Genomic DNA, 10,735 nt, shown 5'->3' on the forward strand with positions numbered 1-10,735 from the left:
AGTGATGTCAGAACTCTAACTGTTTCATCGTTTGTATCACTGTTTGCGAAGTGTTTCCCAAATCCCCTATAATTTTATAAATAATACTGTTTATGTGCCAGTTTTTAGGCGAGAATGTACTTGTTTAGACTTCAATATGTATTTTTAAAATAAAAAATAACGTCTATTTGAAAATTTGAAGTTTTTGGGGAAATGCAAACTCCATGGCATCAGCAATATTGCTCATACATATATATGGGTTGTCACTAATGATTATTTTGGTAATCGAGTAATCAGTCGATTATTCTGAGTACTGAGTATTCAGATAATTATATATATATTTTTTGTAATACTAAAAATAGACCTAAGCAAACAATAGCCTTTAAAATTACTTCAAATACATGTGACCCATATATTTATAGCAATAGCCATCAATACATTGTATAGGTCAAAATTATCGATTTTTCTTTTATGCCAAAAATCAGTAGGATATTAATTAAAGATCATGTTCCATTAAGATATTTTGTAAATTTCCTACTGTAAATATATCAAAAAGTAATGTTTGATGGGTAATATGCATTGCTAAAAACTTCATATGGACAACTTTAAAGGCGATTTTCCTAATATTTATTTATTTTTTTCTGCAGATTCCAGATTTTCAAATAGTTGTATCTCGGCTGAATGTTGTCCTATCCTAACAAACCATACATCAATAGAAAGCTTATTTATTCATATCTCAATTTCAAAAAATTGACCCTTATGACTGGTTTTGTGGTCCTGGATCACATATGTAATAATAATGAGGCGATAATAATTAGTTAAACTGAAGTATCGAAAGCAAGTAATAATATGGTTTTATTGAACAATATTGTTAAAATATATATAATGTATTATAAACAATATATATATTGTACATAACAAATGCCTGATCTAATTCTTGTTTAATATTGACTAAACAACATTAATTTCAAATGTCCACGTTATCTTTAATATTTGGCCATTTCTTTATGACAGAAATGCTACAGCCACTGTAATTTCTTAAATATGTGGACATCAAAACACGTAAACTTAGAGTGAAGGATGAGCTTTTATTTCAAAATCGTGATGAACAGTTAGCATATTGAGAAAGATATTGATGTATTCTCCTGTGTTTGTGAAGGTTAATAATTATTTTATATATCTGATGAAATTGTGCACATTGCGTTCTCGGATGAATGTTAAAATAAAGTTGATATGCTCCACACATGTAAATGATAACTGTTTGTGTGGAGCAGCATTTACTGTGAACGCACGCACATAACCTACACGCATGGAAATAATTAAAGTGCATATATTAAACCTTAATCAATTTTTTTTTAATTCATGCACAATAGCATTATGCTTTATTATGATTTTTAATTGAGTTTAATATATCATGCAGCCTCGGAAAACAGTCCAATAATGCGTTTTAAGGATTCTCATCCATGAAATGCTCACTTCCGGTATTTTGCCGGTTACTCAACACTGGCAAAATCCAATCAATGCCTTTTCAAAACAGAGCACTCAAGTATAATCAAGTATTATATTATTGCAAGAATTATGATTAAAACAACCTAGCCTCAGAGGTTTCCTCAGGTCTTACAGCCGCAGTTTTCATCAGTACCAATTTGAGACTGTTCCCATCTGAAACGCGTTGGCGTGGGTGTTACACGTAACAAGTCAGAAGTGTTTCTCCAGTCACCACGAGTCGACTTTTCTCAGTCTGATGTTTTCCCTTCATTAGTAAAACGGCTGTATGCTCTGGGAGAGATCTTGTCTAATTAAACAGGTCCGGGGGCAGGCAAGGTAATCTCTACCCATCCTCGCTGGGGAGGCCAGATCACAGGCCTTCTCACTTCCAGGATAGAAAGAGAAAACCGTCCCAGAATGGATTAGATCCAAGACCAGACACAATGCTGTGTGAGGTTCTGTGATCTACTGACACATGTACTTATCACTTTTAATACAATGCTTAAAGATTTCAGGAATGAATATCCCTTATTAAATGAACAGGTCGTGACCAAGGACCCTTTTTACAGTTTCAGACTGTAAGAACAGTCAACAACACTATCCCGGCGACAGGACTCATATGGACCCTCTCTCCATGTATTGCACATACATTGCATCATATGTATTGCTCTAGACACCTTAATAATCCACCTCACTCCAGCCATTTTAAAACTGTCACAATTACTATAATAACAATTCACACAGCTGTCATTGTTACAGGATGTTGCACTAGCCATTTTATGCTGACTTTGTCTATTGTTTGTATATATAGACTGTTTATTGTCTCTCATATCTATTCATTGTCTGTAACATTGAATTACTGTGCTGTACATAATAGGGATGTAACAATACTGTTAGTCTACGGTTCAATACGTACCTCGGTTTTTAACCACGGTTTTCGGTCTAATTCTGATAGCTTGCCACATCAGTGTGTTTTTTTTTAGCAACAAAATACTCCTGTAAACCTCTGTACACTGGAAAAAGCGTGGATTATTATATGTCTGCTTAATATTTCTTTTGGAGAGGTATTATTTTTAAGATTTTTATCTGTTCTTCAAGCCATCTCGGGTATTTTCGTAATGATTAAGTATATTTGTAAGCCAATGCTAATCGACATACATTATTAGAATATATTGTCTGCTTCATTCTATGATAAGAAGCCACGTCAGGTCACAAAAGTAAGTTATTTCAAACACTTGACTGACGCTGTGAAGTAAAAATAAGTTATAATGTTCTCTTTTGTTGGACAAGAAGTTTAGAAAGGCTTATCATTGCATTTCATTAGAAGGGAAGATGCTCTGCAAGTGTTGCTTTTTCAAATATAAACGGGGAGGCGTTTCCTCATCTCAGCATGTGAAATCACGGGCACACACAGCAAATTATTTAAATTCAAAACCGAAAAAATGCAATTCACAAGCACGTATTGAACTGTGGATGTTGTACCGAACGGTTCGATATTATATTGAGTACTGTGACATCCCTAGTACATAGGGTGTTTCTAAATGTTGATGTTTGCAACTGATGTCTTGGCCTGACTTTGACCTTTGACTTTTGACCAAAATGTACTGGGCCTATAATAACTAATAAACTATAGTACTTAAATTAAAAACAACAATTCAATTAACTTGGATTTTTGTCAACTTTAAAGCTATCGGCTCTTATAAATCAATAAATCAATTTAAAAATTTGTTTGTTTGTTTTTTTAAATAGTACATTACTATTATTAACTATTTTTTAAAGTTTATTTCAGTTAACAATTATTTTAGTTTTTTTTTTACGGTTTTAGTTTTAGTATAATAACCCTGATCTGGAGTGAATCTAAAGAGGCAAGTTAGCAAAGGTCACAATTAAAGTTGTATAAGAGCCCTGCCTACAGGCCAACCATCCATTCAAATTCAAGAAGGTGTCGTTCCTGGCACCACATGCCATCACTGGAATAACAAGACAATACACTGCAATTACGGGATTAGGATCGTTTACACTAATCGAGCCATAAAGGGCTATGGCACACGCCTCACAAACACAATGAGATACAGGACATGTAGGCTCCCAGCACAATTGTTTACAACCATTGTTTTCTAATCAAATGCAAGTCAAAATTTTAGTTTTTCACCTTCTCACATTGATTCATGTCATCTTTATTCATTTTCACGCACAAAATACAACTGTTCGCACATGAGGTTCCACTTCTCGAAACTTCTGTCTGTTAAAGAATGCAAAAATTACAGGCTAGCATAAGTTTGTGCCCCTCAAAGCATAAGACAGCAAAAACCCTTGCTTTTAATCTTTTTATTTTGACTGCAAAGTCAGACACAGCAACCAGCTTTAGCATAACACCGTTCTCCTTTAATAACGTGGCATACAAACACACTCACGGGCTATACTCTATCATTTTTGGTAATTAGTTGCTTTTATCTACGTTAACTAGACTACAGGATAACACCAGGGATGAATCGTACCTTTTTGATGTGGAACAGGCTTTTGGAGATCTCAGGATTTTGGGCTGTCCTCAGAAATCACACTACAGTATATATAAAGCTCTCAGCGTCTTTAGGTGTTTGATGTTAGGGGAAATAAGGGCTTTTGGAGGGTAAAGTAAATGTATATATAATAATCATTGCCATAATGTTGATTCAGTATATAAAATAGGAAATCAAGAGCTCTAACCAATGAAGCTAGAACCAGAAAAACACAAACGCTTAAATAATGAACTAACTATGGAGTGTTTTTTACAATGCGTCATCAGTCACTGTACGTAAACTATGACACTGAACCGAACATAACTCGCATATTTTGCTGATTATTGCTGCTGAAAATGGTTAATTATTGTCATGTTTTAGGCTGTACTAATCGGTTAGACCGGGAAAAACATTTAGGGTATTATATACTGCCAAAAGTTATAACAAATCAAGGAGAAGGCAAAAAATCAAGGCAAAAAAGGCACATTTGTGGTTGGCCAAACTGAACCACAACTACAACATTTGTGTTTGTTCTTATCATTTCCAGTCAGGTAGGTGAAATATCAGACTGATATCTTAATTAATACTGCTCGTACATACCTTTACCACCTATTAACTTTAGTTTGTCAAAATATTGTGCTGTTTCCTGCTTAGTAAGTCCTTCTCTATATGATTTAGCAGCTTCCACATGTTTTTTCCATGGTTTAGACAGCATAAAAATTATTCAGTAGAACATTAACCATCCAATCCATGCTGTTGTTTACATCCGAGTATCTCCAATATGGCTGCACATCAAACCGTGATGTAAGTGCAAATATAAATAACTATATGTTTTACCTTCAAAATATCAGTTACAAGATCATTCTGATGCTAAACTGACTTTAATAGCTTGTTTGTAAGTAGATTATTTAAATATATTCTTTTATTTTTCATCAATGATCACACTGAGTTTGGGCCTCTTATAAACTGTGGACTTTGTCGTCTAACATTAAGTGCAACAATCAATCAAAGCAAAACTCATATGTGAAATGCCCTTTAATTCCTGCCAAGAAGAAAACACTGACTTATCCTGAGGGGAAGGACATCAGTCTAGCCAGGTACGCCAATAAAGCTAGACACACTGCCAGTTTCACGTTATTCTGCCAAGCTACAAGGCCAAGACATGCTATGAACTCCCTAACATGACAAATAACAACGAGTCCTCCAAAATGACACACTGAGCAGAAGAACGACTGTGAGAGCTGTAGGGGTGAAGTAGTTTTGGTCTGATGGTAATAATCACTCTGAGAGAAAGAGATTATTTCAGCAGGTCCTAGCTTGACCTACATGGCTTAATCTTTTTTGGGTCAAATCAGTTTATTCCTGGACGTGGCCGGGTTCAAAACACGTCGCGTGGCATCGAAATCAAATGATTTCATCCTGTTCGAACTAATTGCATAAGTCTGTAAATGTGGAAAACAAGTGGAGGGGGAAATCTCCGTCTTTCCAGTGCTGTATCCATGCACTGGATTTATCCCCATGCACTGCAGCTTAACATCCTCTTATAATTAAAGCTATACAGCAGCACCCAGCGCTGAGGCTATGATCCACATGAGGCTATGATCTCCTCAGAGGCTTGACAAGGGCGCTGAGGCTGAAGCATTTTATTTCAAAGCAGAGGCCTTGTTTCATCAGCCCATGCAGTTGAAATGATGTAGGGTTTTTAAATCAGATATGTTATGGATATCACTACTTCACTTCATGGATATGAGATGTTGCTTTGCATTTAGTGCTGCATCCAAGCAACTGGCATATTTATTTTTTTCTCTCCACACCCAAATGGGACGTTTCATGTAAAATGCATAATTTTCTCATAAAATAGCCATTTTTAAGTGTAGGTTACCTAAGATACCTTGTCTCGTCGTGTTTAAATGTCACATCACCGATAACCTTTAGGTGAGATTTATCTTTATCTTGCATTTAATTCTGTTGGAGCAGCTGGGTGGGTGCAGCGCCAGTTTAATATGACATAAGAACAAATATTTTATTTTTATGTTAAACCGGTTTTATAAATGGAATGTGCAAAGATAATCTTAATAAATATCTGTTTTTTATGTCTTTGCGCGGGCGCATGTAATTACGCAATTATGCGTTTTAAAGACACTATGGATTCCTTATTATTTTGATCAAAAAATTAAAATGATGTTATACCTGCAGAGATAGCTGTTGCGTAAATCCATTTTAATAAGCAGTGGAATTGAAATAGCCATGGCACCTACACGCCCCTCTCTCCAAACATCTGCTGAAAACGACCCATGACTGTTTCCTAATATCTTAAAAATCTTAACGATCACATATATGCTCTAAAAAAACAACATGCATCGGCTGGTTACTGTGTGTCAAGGCGTTTTTCGGTTCGGAGCGAAAAGCGCAACCGGTCACGGTGCAGGTGTTGGTTACGCATACAGGCGTGTGACACATTATAATTTGCTCCGCAAAGCTTCGAGGCAGTGTCTACATGTGACCCGATACATATAACCTTCATATTCATTCATTCTTTTCCAAAACATCGCACGTTAATGTATAAAATCTCCAAGCCGTAATTTACGCGTAATGGTCTACTTACGCACAGCCTCCAGTTTTGGATCCAGCGCACTGGCGGTTTGCTGAATTTTGCCTATTTTGTTCTGCAAAGCCCAAACCCGTTGGTTTGTGTTGACTATTTCGTTCTCAAGCTCCTGAAATAAGGAGCAGGCGTGTTTGGACAGGTCGGAGAGCTGCCGCAGGGTCCGGGATAGAGCCACATTGGTGATGGAGCACAGATCCTCGAACAGTAACCCTTCATCATTTGGGATGGGATGTCTGCACAGGAGCTGGGGCTCAACGATCCGTTTGGCAAAAGGCATTTTTCAGTAGGTAAATGCAAATCCCCCATAAATAAACCAATCAACTAATCCAACAGAAGATTCTGGTGCCTGTCAAGCAAAAATCCACGAATCCTCCGCGCAACCCGCCATCACTTCAGTTCTCCCGTTAGAGGAGATCACACAGGGATGGAGGTTTCTCAGGGAAAATCTCTGCTCCTCCTCTGGTCCTGGATGCCTTTTGGTAGGCTAGTGGGGTTTTTGAGGGCTTTGAGGCTGAGGTTGGATAGAGAGAGGCTTTGCAAAAACACGGACTGGTCTACTTGCGCCAGGAGCGGAGAGAAACTACGCATTCTACTATGGTAAAGGCGCCGCTCTTGAATATTAATAAGAACACGACGACGTCACCGTGAAAGCGTCCAGTCAGGCGCTTCATTAATATTCATGAGCAAGTCCTTAACCGTAGTAGGCTTTGTAAGAAAAATCTACACGCGTTAATATAGCTTTGATTAATTAATCTTATCAATTCACCAGTGTTCTAGAAGGAAGTGTTCTATAAATAACTTGCTTTTTTATTTTTTTTTATTTTGTACGTAAATACTGAGGTAATCAAATGTACTGTTTAAAATAATCATACATAAACAACATTATTTTCTATCATAGTACAACATGCTTACGAAGTTAGTCAGGAAACCTAGCCCGTTTTTAATTAGTAAAAAACTCACCTTTAGTTACAATAACACATATAGCTCTACAGCTATAGGCAGTTAAAGTCTTTTCAGTCTGCTGAAATGACTAAGTTCATTCACAACCCCTGACTACGTCATTAATGCTCCATTGTCATTGCTACAAAGGTGACAGCATGTGCCTCTTTTTGAAACGCAAAGGTTGCGGTTACATCATTGCATTGGTTGTCCGGTTAGGGGTTGCGTTTAGACAAACTTCATCCACTCTTTTGTCGAGGACTTAGAGATGATTAGGGCCTTCAGCTGAGCTGAATGGTTAGTACAGTGGTATGGCTAGACGTGAGACGTGAAAGCTGAAAGTTACTCCGAGTTTTTCAGAATTTTATCTACATTCTTAAATTCAAAAGATTACTATAATGTATATTTTACCAACATAAGATCCGCACCATGTATGTGGCGAGCAGCCTCTCGTGGTGGAATCATTTAAGCAGCTTAAACTAAAAGTGTATAAAGAAATATCACCACCTGGTGGTTATTTTATGTAACTAACACTGGACAGAGCATTATTTTGTGATTATGAAGAGAAAATAAAGATATAACCTGGTTAACAGAGCCTCAGAGTCTGTCTTGTATTCTTATAATCTTACTCAAATTCTAATTAATATAATCATTAATACACACAAATGCACACTCACAAAATATTTAAAGTTATTTTGCCAATAACTTACAGTTTTATGCAAAAGTTTGGGAACCTCTTATAGAATCTGTAAAAATGTGAATAATTTTAACAAAATAAGAGAGAAAGAGAAAAAAAGAGAGACCATACAAAATGCATGCTAATTTTTATTTAGTACTGTCCTGAGTAAGCTGAAGTTATTAAAGTAAAAGCAAAACTGGAAAACTTTGGGAACCCTTGGTTCTTAATATTGTGTGTAGTTACTTGGATGATCTACAACAGTTTATTTGAGTCCCTTGTTTGGTCTGAACAGTTAAACTGAGCACTGTTCTTTAGAAAAATCTTCCAGGTACTGCAGATTCTTCAGTTTTCCAACATCTTTTGCATATTTAAACCCTTTCCAGCAGTGACTGTATGATTTTGAGATCCATCTTTTCACACTGAGGACAACTGAGTGACTCAAACACAACTATTAAAAAAGGTTTCAACATTCACTGATGCTCCAGAAGGAAACACGATGCATTAAGAGCTGGGGGGGGGGATGACCAAATTTGTCTTATTTTGTTGAAATGTACTTTTTTTTCCATGTAGTACTGCCCTTTGGAAGCAACAGAAGATACTTGCATGTTTCTCGGAAGACAAATTAAACACAATCTACCTTGATCTTCAAATTCCAAAAGTTTTCACCCCCGGCTCTTACTGTATTGTGTTTCCTTCTAAAGCATCAGTGAATGTTTGAACCTATTTTAATAGTTGTGTTTGAGTCCCTCAATTGTCCTCAGTGCGACAAAAAAGGATCTCAAAATCATACAGACACTGCTGGAAAGGGTTCAAAAATACAAAAGATGTTGGAAAACTGATGAATCTGCAGGACCTGGATGATTTTTCTGAAGAACAGCACTCAGTTTAACTGTTCGTAACAAACAAGGGACTCATGAACAACCATCACAAAACAAAAAAAAAAAAACAGTCGTACATCATCCAGGTAACCACACACAGTATTAAGAACCAAGGGTTCCCAAACTTTTGCAAGAGGGTATTTTAATAATTTCAGCTATTTTATTTGTCTTGTGGACTATATGTAAACATCTCTTATGTAGAATATCTTACTCAACATAATTTATTCATGCTGCAATGCATGCTGGGAACTTACAAAGCCTTAAAATATCAGCAATATGAAATTCTTTGCTCAGACAACTGTGTTTGACTAGTTGGGACAACATTTGCGTCATTTTGTTGGTCTGACAAGGGTTTTTAGTTTCAAGAAAATAGCATTTTTTACTATTTGAGACTCAAAATGTTTCGCATTTTTTACAGTGTGGGAGCGCCTGTTTTGGTTTCTTCTTCACTTGGTTTGGAAATTTTGTACAGAAGTTGTGTAATAGCATCTCTCATGTATAACAATGAAAACATCGATTCTCAGAACACAAGTATAGCTCAAATATATGTAGATATAAACCAAGTATAAATCAAGTATACATAAATGTCATTTTAAGTATATTTCTGAGAAGTATATAAATACATTTCTGAGAAGTACATAAAAAGTAGACTAAAAGTATACTCTCCTATTTTTAGTTTAAAAGAAGTATACTAATAGCACACTTGAATAAACGTCTTTTTTGTAAGGGTATTCACATTTTCACAGATTCTGCGAGGGGTTCCCAAACTTTAGCATAAAACTGTAAATGAATTTCAGGCTAATTTGATCAAAATATGGTTGCAAGTTGGATCAGCACTTCATTAAATTACTTTCAGTATCTTTTTAAGAAAAAAAAAAAAAATGTGAATAACTAAAAAAAAAGAAATATAATATAGTGAGATAATAGATAAAAGATAATATAGTGATTATTCCTTTTTTATTGGTTAACATTTAATCATGTTTTACAAGTGCTGACAAAGGCAACCTTACCTTAACCCAACCTCGCTTTAAAACCTCACATAAAAACCATAAAACAATACGAAAGATAAAATCACATCTCTGATTTATGGATGAGCTAACATAAACAGATTAAACCGCAATCTACTTAAACAGTCTCAAAGTTGAAACGTTTGCCTGGACATTGTGTTTAGTAATTGTAAATGTGAAGGTGGGGTTGAAAACTGCGTAAAGCCTCTAAATTATAGAGTGACTGTTTCAACATGTTCCCAACCATTCCATTTTAATAGTTCATGGAATTATTCCAGACGAAATTTAAAATAATGATCTACATTCTACATGTTCCAGCTGTAACATCTTTCTGTTCAATCTAATTTATTATTTAATATTGTAACATATAATTTAACTATGAAACTCTCTGAGTCATCAGCTTATCTTGATAAAGATCTACTTTAGTCGTCACAGGCACTGTTATTTATGTTTTTATAGGCCTAGATTATGTTTGCACAATGGACTTTCTGCTTAAAGTATAGAGAGTATTTTGGTGTATTTTGCTTTAGGTTTAAATAATGAATACACCAGGTATGGCTAGTACATAAAGCACATATTAATTTCAAAATAAATAGTAATGAAAAACTACAATTGTAAATTTGTATAATAATAATCTGGATCATTTTCATTAATTGCTG

The 10,735-nt window shown here is 35.5% G+C and overlaps 1 protein-coding gene across 9 annotated transcripts in view; it reads right to left on the reverse strand.

Annotated features, from left to right (window-relative positions):
- Window positions 1–7,123, reverse strand: part of nhsb (Nance-Horan syndrome b (congenital cataracts and dental anomalies)) — a 68,870-nt gene extending 61,747 nt beyond the window's left edge. For all 9 annotated transcript variants that reach the window (XM_051123092.1, XM_051123090.1, XM_051123088.1 and 6 more), the window contains exon 1: window positions 6,571–7,123. In XM_051123092.1, coding sequence (XP_050979049.1) covers window positions 6,571–6,850 — 280 coding nt within the window. In that variant the 5' untranslated portion in view covers window positions 6,851–7,123. The remainder of the gene's footprint in view (window positions 1–6,570) is intronic.
- Window positions 7,124–10,735: the final 3,612 nt, after the last annotated feature.

Source organism: Labeo rohita, chromosome 11 (assembly GCF_022985175.1).
Source record: "Labeo rohita strain BAU-BD-2019 chromosome 11, IGBB_LRoh.1.0, whole genome shotgun sequence".
In the NCBI taxonomy this organism is placed as follows: domain Eukaryota; kingdom Metazoa; phylum Chordata; class Actinopteri; order Cypriniformes; family Cyprinidae; genus Labeo; species Labeo rohita.